The sequence below is a fragment of the Hyperolius riggenbachi genome, chromosome 7 (genome assembly GCF_040937935.1).
Source record: "Hyperolius riggenbachi isolate aHypRig1 chromosome 7, aHypRig1.pri, whole genome shotgun sequence".
Classification (NCBI taxonomy): Eukaryota; Metazoa; Chordata; class Amphibia; order Anura; family Hyperoliidae; genus Hyperolius; species Hyperolius riggenbachi.
Window position 1 is genome coordinate 46,062,853 of NC_090652.1, and position 13,264 is coordinate 46,076,116.

At 45.8% G+C, this 13,264-nt stretch overlaps 1 protein-coding gene across 5 annotated transcripts in view; it reads right to left on the minus strand.

Annotated features, from left to right (window-relative positions):
* Positions 1-761: 761 nt before the first annotated feature.
* Positions 762-13,264, minus strand: part of LOC137525505 (microfibril-associated glycoprotein 4-like) — a 30,350-nt gene continuing 17,847 nt past the window's right edge. For all 5 annotated transcript variants that reach the window (XM_068246631.1, XM_068246629.1, XM_068246628.1 and 2 more), the window contains exons 4-6: positions 12,910-13,006; positions 10,438-10,632; positions 762-1,358 (exon numbers count right to left, since the gene is read on the minus strand). In XM_068246631.1, the coding sequence (XP_068102732.1) occupies positions 1,099-1,358; positions 10,438-10,632; positions 12,910-13,006 (552 nt within the window). In that variant the 3' untranslated portion in view covers positions 762-1,098. The remainder of the gene's footprint in view (positions 1,359-10,437; positions 10,633-12,909; positions 13,007-13,264) is intronic.

Genomic DNA, 13,264 nt, shown 5'->3' on the forward strand with positions numbered 1-13,264 from the left:
CGATTGTTTTATTTTCTTTTTACCTGGACTGGGTGCCGTTGTGCAACTGCATAAACTGTGCAGTGCCGGGGATATTGTATTAAGTTTGTTTTTGTTTGTTTGTTTGTTTTTTAGCTACAGTAACAAGCTTACCTCACCATGCAAATAAGAAAGCTTCCTAATTCAGATAAGATAAGGACACTATAACCAGAAAGTAATTGAATATTGCACCTCCATTTAAAGACAAGTACAGCACAGCTGCAGTGCCAGCTGAATACTCACTTTTCAACTAGCCTTTCACAGTGCTCCAGTATGAGAGGTGAGAGAGTTGAGAGGTGCCATCTTATTCTATTACTAACTGATGACTCTGTGTTGCCCGGGTATGTATTCGGCTGATGTTGGCTGCACCCACTTTTTCTAACCCTAACACAAAATTACTTAATGACCAAGTTTGTGAGCTTTGCGGTCTTTGGCATCAATAATTTGCATTGAAATGAAACAAATCAGATTGGCTGTTTGTGGCTCCACCCCCTTTTCTGAATTTGAACCCCAGTCACCCAATGACCAACTGTACCAGATTTAAGGATTGTGCCATTAACAGTGCAAGAATGTCAGCAATTAAATATTCCCCTTGAAAATCGATAGGATAATTTTGATTGGCTTTTGTAGGCACCACCCACTTTTATGAATATGAACCCCAGTCACCCAGTGACCAACTGTGCAAAGTTTGAGAACCCTGCCATTAACAGTGTAAGAATTGCTGCAGTTTACATTTTCCCAGTGATATTTTTATTTGTCTCTGCCGCCTACTTATTGGTTAAGGGGATAAAAAATATCCTATATGTTATTCCAGGTAATGTACTATGTGTGTGCCAAATTTCATTCCAGCCATTGTTGCGTGATTGAGTAACAAACATCCAAACTTCCACATTTATAATATTAGTGAGATAATAGGCATTTTTTTTTTATATGTCGTCCAGATTTTTCAGGATCACTTATGATGGTGTCCCCACTGAGGCTGCTTGAGCATCAGTGGAGAAGCCTTAGTAGAACAGGCCATGGCTGTTAATTGGCACATGTGGAGCCTTTATCAGGTGACCGGAACATATGGCACATTCCTCAGTTGGTCTGCACAAATGGTGCTATCTTCATCACTGTTTCCGTAAAAGAATAATAATGTCCTTTAGCTAGGCTCCACACCATCCCTGTGGCGTACTCAGTGGTGGTCCCATTCAGGTACTTCCCATTCAGGTTGGAAGCATGGCATTTACTGTACCACCAGGCACCATGGAATGTCTCTGCACAGTTTCTGGGGTCAATATCTCTGTCTTTATCGTAGGTGGAAAAATTCATCCCGATGTGGTCGCTCAGAGAGTCTCCTGCGGATGACAACAAAAAGTACAAAAATATGCTTTTAAAATGGACCCAAATGAAAAATACAAGATTTCAGAAATAAAATCTATTTTCTAAATTATAATAATAAATAGCAGCCTTTTTCAGCTGCATGATGACAAATATAAAATATTTTACATTTATTGGAGGAACCCCTCCCTTCCTTTCATATTCTTGGGACAGAATCCGGCAAACTGGTGGAGTAGGCGGTGTCCGAAATGCAGGAATTGCTAATGGCTGCCACCTGTATAACTCTATTTATGAAAAGAGAAGGGTGAAAAGCATGCACTGAAATGCTCATAGGCTTGAAGGAGTGTTTATTTATATTTGTATGTGTCAGAGTAGTGCAACTAAATATTTTAAATAAAAAAAATGTTTGGTTTGGGTCCGCTTTAATAGATCCCTGATATTTAAGGGTTGATGCACTAATCACACTCCAATATTACTGTTACTCCTGCTAGCGCTATACTGTGCGTTATGCAATAAGCCTAAAAACCGTGGTACTTGACTTACATAACATTTACTAAGGTAATGCTTAGTGTACCGTGCATTACCATAGAAACACTTGCGCTACCTGTGCACCGTGGGTCACGAATGCGTGGTATACTGCCGGCGGTAGTAACAGTAATATTGCCGTGAGCTACCTGTACTCAGCGGTGATCAGTGCATCAGCCCCATAGATGTTTATTTATACAAAAATATGTTAAAATCAGACACCATAAGGTCACCATTTGTAAATCAAACACATGTTATGCTAATTGCATATTTACAAATAATATGGATATTTTTATTGTTACATCTTCACCAGACTAGCAAATGTATGCCCAGGCCCAGATTTACATCACAGGAGCCTATAGGCACAGATGTCCTGGCACTCTAATGTTCGCCATACAGGAACCCACAAAACCCCACCAAACCGCACCACAAGTGTGCTGGCTGACCCAGCTGTCACTTTTCCATTTCCTGTCATAGGTACAGTACCTACAGGTTTCCCTTAGCATTAGGTAGCCAGAGGTACCCTCAGCATTAAATAGCTAGAGTTGCTAGGGAGAGGGAGATCTTGTCAGTGCAATGCCAAGACCCAGGTGACTAAACTCTCATCTATGCTCTGTTTGGGACTCAGCATAGGGAAGGAGGGAAATGCTAGGGTAGGGTAGTGAGCCGCCCATCCATCATCAAGTGCCTGTAGGCACGTGCCTACAGTGCCTTATGGTAAATCCAGCCCTGTGTATGCCTGTTGGGCATTGCCTGTTGGGCATTGCACAGGTTGTAGGATAAGTTTCAGTGGGAGGAGTTTAGTACAGACATGGCTATGGGCAAGTATGAGAATAGCTATAGTAGGACTGAGCATAGATATTGCATACGGCAATAATTGTAAATGGAAGGAGAGGTGGTGATTGTTATGAAAGAAAGAAAGCATAAGTGATTAGTGTTGAGGTAGTGCGGGGTTTTAAATACGTAGAGATTATTATGGAGACTGTAAATGTGAAACAATAGGAGGTTGGGGGCCCTTTCACACTGGGGCAGTGGCGTAATTTTAATGGGGTAGTTTATATTACCCACATTGCGGTACACTGAACCAGAAGTGCCCTAACACAAGTGCATACCTACATTGCCGAGCGGCGCCTGCGACAACCTGTGGTGATCTGCTTCAAACCGGAAGACGTATAAGTCTATGACAACGCAGGTGTTTTTAAAAATGTTGGCGGCGAGGTCACGGGTGCGCATGCACAGAAGCTCATTTTTACAATATGCCTCCGCGCACTTCCGAACTTTTCCGGAACAGGAAGTGTGCGCTAGTGAGCGTCACTTCCTGTTTTAATGTCGGCAGAAGCGCAGTAATCTCCCAAAGCCTGTTTTTGGCAGTGCGGTGAGAACCACGGTGCTGCCAATCTGTAGTCTGAAACCAGGCTGATGGTCAGTTATGGTGGACCTGAACTCTTGGACAGGACAGAATGAGAACATAGAGAAATGCACCCTGTATATATTTAGAGAGTTTAGCCTGTCTAATTCCCCCTCATCTGTGACTAACCACATGGTGTAATTTGAACTCTCAGTGGTGTCAGCTGGCTGCCATGGCAGATTAGATAACTTGTTAGCACAGGATGTTAACAATATGCTTTCATGAAAGCAGGAAGTAGACACACAGCAGAATTATTGCAGGATTTGTATCAGCTGCAACAAAGAAATTATTTTTTCTGTAAAGGTTAATATGCTGTTGCTTACCTTTTAGAGCAGAGAGGAAGTTCTGAGTTCAGGTCTGCCTTGAGTGGAATGTGTGGAAAATGTATTAACTACCCCTGAGGTCACTTTTACATGCTGAAAGTGGTAATCCCGAGCTACAGTTGGGGTAACCGCTGGGAGAAACGGGGTAGGTACAGAAAGTGCAGTGAAAGATTTACTCACCTCCAGGGGCGTCGCTAGCCCCAAAGATCAGTGGCACGTGCCACGGATCTATTCTGGGGTGCCCCAGGGGTCCCCCAGGCAGTGGGCAGTACTCACCTCTGGCCGCTTGGTCTCCAGATTCTGCAGACATCTTCTCTTCCCGGGCTTCTCTCCCTAGTGTCTAAGAATGGTAGACGGTGTACAGAGGCGCCAAAAGTATAAAATATGCTAAAATTGCTAAAAAGTTCAGGAGGCGGTAGTGGATTCCACCTCCCCAAACAGACACACGAGCTGTCAATATTCAAGCAAGACAAACTTTTATTCACATACTCCGATATAACAGGCAACGCGTTTCGCAGGTATATTCCTGCATCCTCAGGCAATAATGGACGGAGTAATACACAGCAGGGGGTCTAGTATGCACCTGGCGTCTCTGTCCACCACTGCCTCCTGAACTTTTTAACAATTTTAGCATATTTTATACTTTTGGCGCCTCTGTACACCGTCTACCAAATTTGCGTCCACCCCAAGGTGGAGGGGTGTCTATAACCTTTTTCCTGTTCTACAGAGAGCGACATCTTAGTCCTGAGTGGGGACAGACCTAATTTCCCCACCTGCTTCTACAGTGGTTGCCTTTGCGGTAACATTGGCTTGTGAGTATAATTCACTTACTATTCACTTTTTCTCCCCTCTCCAACACGTACTTCACCATATTGGGCTCTCGGTTTCTCTGTTTTACATAGTGTCTCAGATGCTACAGCCCCTAGTGTCTGATTATTGGATGCTGGGGAAGAATCGCCAGTGACATAGGATGTCTCCAAACTTGGAGTGCAGATGAAGGAGATGAGTGGTTCCTCCTGCTGTGCTACTCTGCTGGGCGGTGTCAGGGGGAGGAACAGTAAAGACACACAGAAAGATGCATGCTCCCTATGGAGGCTCCATAGGCCACAGCTTTCATCATGTCATCACAATACCCAGCATGCCCCATAGAGATACCACAGTGCCTAGCATGGCACCACAGAGCACCCAGCATGCCCCATATGTTTAAGTGACACTGCTTATTTATATGCTGCGAGAGAGGGGGGATTCATCCAACATTTTTCTCAGCAGGCCTACTTAGACCGCTGTTAAAGAGAAACTCCGACCAATAATTGAACTTTATCCCAATCAGTAGCTGATACCCCCTTTTACATGAGAAATGTATTCCTTTTCACAAACAGACCTTCAGGGGGCGCTGTATGACTGATATTGTGGTGAAACCCCTCCCACAAGAAACTCAGAGGGCCGTGGTACTCCTGGCAGTTTCCTGTATGTGAACCTTGTTGCATTGTGGGAAATAGCTGTTTACAGCTGTTTCCAAATGCCAAAAAAGCATGCAGCAGCTACATCACCTGCCAACAGTAAAAATGTCACCATGTAATAAATGTCAGAATGTAAATCAGGGATTTGACTAAATCATTTATACATAATTATTGTAAAAATGAAGCACTTTTTTTATTACATTATTTCCACTGGAGTTCCTCTTTAAGTTCATGTAAATTTGGCCCCACACATAACCACACCCACATTCTGGTACATGGCCACACCCATTTTTCGGCTAGAGTGCCCAAAAGTGCCACGGATCTGTTAGGATCCTAGCAACGCCCCTGCTCACCTTCCCAGGATTGCAGCTTTGGGCATATCCTCCGCCTCTGGATTGGAGCCATGGTGTCCTCCTCCCTGTGTACCCAACCATCTTCATGATGTCATGCTAGATTTCCATGGTGATAGCGCCATCTATCTTCATGTGACAGATGGCACTCTCACTATTGAGATACAGCCCATAGGATGACATCATGAAGACGCTTCATGTGTATCAGGCATAAGACTGAGGCCGGTTACACACTGCTAACCAGCTTTCATAAATCGGTGCGGTATCTCTAAAATTAGCGTGCATAGATTACCGCGGTAATCCCCCTTCTGGCTACAAGCTAAGCAGGAAGTAGTGTGGCTCTCTAGCGCTCACTTCCTGTGGTCGAAATTGAAAAAAATACATTCATGCACGTGCGCGCCGCAACGCGAACGCAAAATAACTAGAAAAAAGCTGCATCGCCATAGACTTACATATGACTTCCGGTACACCGCGTGTCGCCGCACGAGTTACCGACAACGCGCTGTTGGTTTTGAGACGAATTGGGCACTTCCGGTGCTTTGCATCGTGCACGATATGAAATGCCCCAAAGACTTTGCACAGCATTACCTGCGGTGAAAAAGGGTAACGCAACGTGCGAGGGTAACGCAACGTGCCATTGTTAAAGGTGCCTGACGATTCTACCCACTCCTACTGACCTGTATGTGACCTGAAGTGAAATGCATGTTAAACTGATATCAAATTGAAATGAAAGGTTTGGTTGCATTAGAACTCACTCTTTTGCAGATTGAGATCGGCCACAGTTCATGTTGCTGCAGAAGTGTGGACTGGTACTGTAAAGCAGTGGTTGTACAAGACTTATAAAAAGGCCATGTTTAAAGCAAACTTGAAGTGAAAATAAACTTAAGAGATAATGATTGTATGTGTAGTACTGCTAAGAAATATAACATTAGTAGCAAAGAAAAGAGTATCATAGTGTTTTCCAGAACTGGAAGAGTAAAAAAAAAAAACATTCAGTTATTCTCTATGTAAAAGAGCTTCTCTGAACTAATTGACCCACTGGGTTGTATACAGTCCTGTTTTCTGAAGCACCTAAACAGCCAAGAAACAGTGAGAGACAGCTTGAGATAAGGTTTTACTGCAGGAAAGTTCAAAGGTTAATTTGCTCTGTACTGTTTTACTTTACTTAACTTTTTTAAAATGTGGTTTCTAAACTGCAAATATGACAGAATGATGCAATGTTATAAAAAAAATAATCACTCAGATATGAGTCTATGTATAGGTCTATCCGCAGTATAGACAGCAAGCAAAGGGCAGCGCTCACAGGCTGCAAATTAAGTGAGGCTACATACACACCTTGAATACAAATCAGATGCAATTTATGTACTAATCACTATACTGAGAATTTGAATGCAAACTGAAGCCCATGAAAGCAGCTAGCCTGAATCATACTTATGTTTTTTGTACAGCAGAAGGAAATGGTAGCACTTCCAAACAGACGCTGCACCTGATTTGACTACCTGCACAAGTGTGCAGAGCTCGAATAAAGGGTAGATTACACACCTCGCATTCAAAAACCGGTACAGTAAAAGGAGGGCGTTAGCCAGGCCCGGCCCTAGACTTTTTGCCGCCTGAGGCAATTTTCAAAGAGATCGCCGCGGCCCCCCCCCCCCCAAGCCGTGGGTGTGGGAGGCCGCCCGAGCTGGAGGGGATAGCGGGCAGGAAGGGGGTATTGGGTCTAGCGGCGGGGAGGGGGGTCGGACCCCCCCTCCCTCGCCTGGGTCCCCCGTCCTCCGCTCCCCTCCAGCTTTGAAGTCGCTGGCTGCAGCTATGTGTAAGAGGCAACGGGCGGGGATTACTCACCTCTTACTCGTTCCAGGTCAGCGTGCGCTCCACTGACGTCACTTCCTGCGGAGGACGGGGGACCCAGGCGAGGGAGGGGGGGTCCGACCCCCCTCCCCGCCGCTAGGCCCAATACCCCCTTCCTGCCCGATATCCCCTCCAGCTCGGGCGACCCCCCACACACATGAACGGGCGGGTGCCGCCCCCCCAGAAGTGCCGCCTGAGGCAAAAGTTTCACCCTGCCTCATGGGCGGGCCGGCCCTGGCGTTAGCTCCAGCATAAATTGTGCACAAATTATCCCTAATAGATTCTCCCACAACGATGATATGCTCAGTATAGGTTAGCCAGGTCTAGGTGTCCCCAGTATAGGTAGCAAGCTATAAGTCCCCCCAGTATAGGTAGCCAGGCATGGGCGCCCCCAGCATAGGAAGCCAGTATAGTTGCCCTCAGTATAGGTTAGCCAGTATAGTTGCCCCCAGTATAGGTTATCCAGGTAGGTGCCTTCAGCACAGGTAGCCAGTATAGTTGCCCCCAGTATAGGTTAGCCAGGTAGGTGCCTCCAGTATAGGTAGCCATGCATAGGTGAGCCAGTATAGTTGCCCCCAGTATAGGTTAGCCAGGTAGGTGCCTCCAGTATTGGTAGCCAGTATAGTTGCCCCTCAGTATAGGCTAGTCAGATAGGTGCTTCCAGCACAGTTAGCCAGTGTAGTTGCCCCCATTATAGGCTAGCCAGGTAGGTGCCTCCAGTATAGGTAGCCAGTATAGTTGCCCCCAGTATAGGTTATCCAGGTAGGTGCCTCCAGCATAGGTATCCAATATAGTTGCCCCCAGTATACGCTAGCCAGGTAGGTGTCTCCAGTATAGGCAGCCAGTATAGTTGCCCCCAGTATAGGCTAGTCAGGTAGGTGCTTTCAGCATAGGTAGCCAGTGTAGTTGCCCCATCATAGGCTAGCTAGGTAGGTGCCTCTGGTATAGATAGCCAGTATAGTTGCCCCCAGTATAGGTTAGCCAGGTAGGTGCCTCCAGTATAGTTAGCCAGTATAGTTGCCCCCAGTATAGGTTAGCCAGGTAGGCACCTCTAGCATAGATAGCCAGTATAGTTGCCCCAGAGTAGGCTAGCCAGGTAGGTGCCTTTAGTATAGGTATACAGTATAATTGCCCCCAGTATAGGCTAGCCAGGTAGGTTCCTCCAGTATAGGCAGCCAGTATAGTTCCCCGCAGTATAGGTAGCCAGTCAGGTGCCCCCAGTATAGATTGCCAGGCATAGGCGCAGCATAGGTATCCAGTATAGTTGCCCCCGGTATTGGCTAGACAGGTAGGTGCCTCCAGTATAGGTATCCAGTATAGTTGCCCCAGTGGGCTTGATTCACAAAAGGGGGCTAAGTGTTAGCACGCCTGTGAAAAGCCCCTTACCACGCCTAAAAGAGCTTTTTGCGCGCTAATTCACGCACGAAATGCATCGCGTGCAAAGTTTTGCACGCAAACCTTTCCACGCGCAAAGGTTTGCTCTGCACGCTGCGCGCGAAACGTTGCACCGTTCGCGCGCTAAATACGCATATTAGGCTGAAGTTGCACGCGATTTCTTAAAGCTTTGTGCGTGGTATTTAGCACCCTAGTTAGCACGCCCAAAGCCTTTAGGTGTGCTAACTAGGTTAGCACCGCTTTGTGAATCGAGACCAGTATAGGCTAGCCAGGTTGTGGACTCCAGCATAGATAGCCAGTATAGTTGCCCCCAGTATAGGTTAGCCAGGTAGGTGCCTTCAGTATATGAAGCCAGTATAGATCCCCCCATTATAGGTTAGCCAGGTATGTGCCTCCATTATAGGTAGCCAGTATATTTGACCCCAGTTTAGGCTAGCCAGGTAAGTGCCTTCAGTATATGTAGCCAATACAGTTCCCCCCAGTATAGGTTAGCCAGGCAGCTGCCTCCAGTATCGGTTGACAGGCATAGGTGCAGCGGCGGATGAGAGGAGGCATAGTGCAGTAACAACTCACCTTCCAGGATCCGCGTAGCCTTTATCTTCTTCCTCTCCCAGGCTTCCGTTTTTGGTAGCAGCACCCCTTGTGATGACATGCGGTTACATCATCACAGGGGGCGCTGTTACCAAGGTAACAGACACCTGGGAGAGGAAGAAGATAGAAGCTGTGTGGATCCCGGAAGGTGATTTGTTCACCTCTATGCCCGCTCTCCCCCCTGCTGCTGCAGCCATTACTCACCATCCACCGCCGGGTGCACCATCCTCTCTTCTCCCTCACTCGCGCTGGTCTGCAAGCGTTAGTGTAACTCCCGCTCCCAAAGCCATGTGACATTGGGAACCGGAGCTACGTTAAAGCAGGTAGACCGGCGTGAGTGAGGGAGAAGGAAGGACGCTGCACCCGGCGGTGGATGGTGAGTAATGGATTCCGCTGCGGCAACTACCCCCACACCCCACACAGGCTATAAGTTGAAAAATGTAGGACTTACTCATGTATAAGTCGACCCCCACCCCATTTTTATGCTATGAGACAGTCCTAAATTTTTTGACTTATAGTCGAGTATATATGGTTACAGAAAATAAAAACATGAGACTCTTTTCTTTGCTTCTAATGTTCTATTAATTATCTGTACTACACATACAATTCTTTATATCAGAAGGGTTTTTTTCACTTTAGGTTTCTTTAAAGTGGTCTAACACCCAGCATTTCAACTTTGCTTTAAAAGATTGCTTACAGCTTATAAACTATTATGCCAGATTTTATTTTTAGCAGAAATTCACCGAATGGATTAAACATGACATTTTAGTGCTGCATTTAGCTAGAAATCCTCCTCCGTGCTTGCTTGTTTAGTTACAAATGTATCTATCTACAATGTAACAAACAAACACTGCTTTGAGAGAACAAAGAGGGCTTCCCCGGCAGGCTTTTCAAAGGTCTATTTGTATTCCAAATTAAGATACATTTGTAACTAAAGATAAGAACGGATGCGGATTCCTAGTTAAATCCAACACTAAAATGTCATGTTTAACCCATTCAGTGAATTTCTGCTTAAAAAAAATCTGGCATAATAGTTTGTAAGCTGTAAGCAATCTTTTAAAGCAAAGTTGTAATGCTTGGTGTTAAACCGCTTTAAGTCATTCAAGTCAAAACTAACATTTCAGTTTTTGGCAGCTGAAGAATTAGCACAGCTATTAAGAAAAAGGACATGTTAAAATAAATAGCTCTTTGGGTACCTGTAGGCCTGTTTGGATCTCCCTCCTGAAACCCTTCGACATGCAATTTGTAGCCATCCTCCTCGGGGTTGATCGCCAGACGAGAGAGGGAGAAATTTTTATAGGTTACATAACGGGCAACACCATCCCACTCCTTCAGGCCAATCCAGAGGCGATAGAACTTCTTCAGGGTCAGGAGGTGAATGTTCTCTAAGCCTGGTGAGGAAACAGTAAATGTGGTTAGATTTGAAATAATGGAAGTACAATTAGATGATGCATCTTTTTGACACTTGGGTTTGTTTTACACCCCAGCATTGTCTGAGTGCAAAAGACCACACAGCAGTGAAACGTGCTCGTCCTCTCTAGTAATTGTGAGGTGGAGCTCAGGGGAGGACTAGGACCTTTTGGCTTAGAGGGAAAACACAAACTACACCAGCCCAAATGATGTCACACACGCGTCCCAAGTCCAATATGCTTTTAGTCATGTGGAGCGCCAATGTGGAAATACAGCAAGGACAATTGAGGGACAGCATGACAGGCAAAGTATAATGCACAGGCATCGGGGGGCACATAATATATTTCAAGGGACAACGGCCGGGGTTTCCGTCATGTTCATCGCTCATGATTATTACACTTGATCGACCACATCGACCTGAGATTTTCCAGCATCTCAGATCAATACATTCAACTAATTTCCATACAAAATCAGTCAAATTGTTGATTGGGCATGCTTGTGGCGGCACAGATTTACATGTGATTTGATAATAATTATTGAAACGGTTGGTGGATCGGCCAGTCTTATATCATTAAATTAGAGGCAGCCTGGGGGAAAATATCCCCCCTTCTCTCCGGCCAGTCCTCCCCTGGTGGAGCTCACAGTGATGACTGGGTCAAAAGCCAATGAAATGAAATTGACTTCTGACCAGAGTATGAAGCCTAGTCAGGACCCAGTACTTGCGGTTGCGGTGGTAAAAGGTTGGTGCTAGACAGAGGAAGCAGGTTATTGCGAGAACTAGGGGAGGTGAGTATCACTCACCACTAAACCACCAGGAAAGCTACGGGTAACTACTAGAGCTCCAGGGAAGCTGTGGAGGAACACAAGACCACCAGGGAAGCAGTAGGGTACCACTGGACCACCAGGGAAATGATGGGGACCACTAGACCACCAGGGAATCTATGGGGTACCACTAGACCACCAGGGAATCGATGGGGAACAACTAGAACACCAGGAAAGCATATGGGGGGCACTAGACCACCAGGAAAACATATGGGGGACCACTAGACTACCAGGGAAGAATATGGGGGGCATTATGGGTGGGCCACTGGATCATCAGGAAAGCATATGCAGGAACCACTAAACTGTGCAGGGAAAACCACCAGAGAAATGTTTGTGGCACTGTAGACTACTAGGGAACCATGTGGAAACCATAAGACCACCAGGGAAATGTATGGAAGACCAGAAGACCACCAGGGAAGCATTTGGAGGACCACTATACCATTGTGGAAACATATGAGGGCCATTACACCACCAGGGATGCATATGGGGGAGCACTATACCACCAGGGACACATATCGGGGACCACTAGACCACCAGGGAAACATATGCAGGATTACTAAATAGTCTAGATTACCAGGGATATCTGTATAAGGGAGGGGGATCACGGGTCAATTGGGGAATGGGGAACTGTAATAGGGAAACCATAGTAATGGGGATGCAGTGAAAAATATTATACTAAAATATACTGTTTATCCTTGTCCACTTTGAAGACCACACCCTCCGGATCGACTGGACCCAGAAGCTGCTTTGATTTCATACAATTCAATCTTCAAAAATACAATTATTCACTCAAAATTGTACCATTAATAAGCCCCCCAACTTCATCAAATTTCTAACGCAATCAATCCTCACTATGGTGTGCTTCAACACAAAGACTGCAACATTTTGTCACCTAAAAGCTGTCCACATTTGGTGGATCATTTATATCGTCCGTCAGGGCCAGATTTACCACAAGGCACTGTAGGCACGTGTCTACAGGAGCCTGATGATGGAAAGGCGGCTCACTCTCGTACCCTAGTGTCTCCTTTCCTATGCAGAGTCCTGATGAGAGTGTAAATGAGAGGCTACTCACCCAGCTCTTGGCATTCCACTGACCAGCTCTCCCTTCGAGTCAGGGGCACCACTAGCTACTTAATACTGAGGGTACCTCTGGCTACCTAATGTACTATGTTGGACAAGGGAAGTAAGGGAGAAGTGACAGCTGGGCTAGCTAGCCACTTGCGGTGCGGTTCGGCAGGGATTTGTAGGTTCGTGGAGGGAGAAGTCTAGGGTGCCAGGACATCTGTGCCTATAGGCACCTGTGAAGTAAATCCGGGCTTGTCCATTGTTCTCCAGTGCTCACCCTAATCCTTCTCACACTGTATGATTTTTTTTTCTGTAGAGGGGGATGTGCAAGCTGCCATAAATGCAACAATTTAGAAATTTGAAGACTTTACCCAGCCAGTGCTCTCCATCAGCTCTGCCAAACCCGACTTTGTACTCCTCCCAACCACGATAGAAGTTCACTCTTCCATCAAACCTCTTCTGAAACACCTGCAATAAGAACACTGACCAGTGAAGGACTTGGTTACTGGATCTTCTTCACAAAACGTTTTAGCGGAAGAGAGGTACTTGTAAAAGTTGCTTATAGGTTAAAAGGAGGATGCTACCACCATTGAAGATGACCACAAATAAAGCTTTTTACCATTAGTTCAGGGCTCATAAGCTTTACAGGAGTTAAAGGGGAACTTCAGCCTAAACAAACATACTGTCATTAAGTTACATTAGTTATGTTAATTAGAATAGATAGGT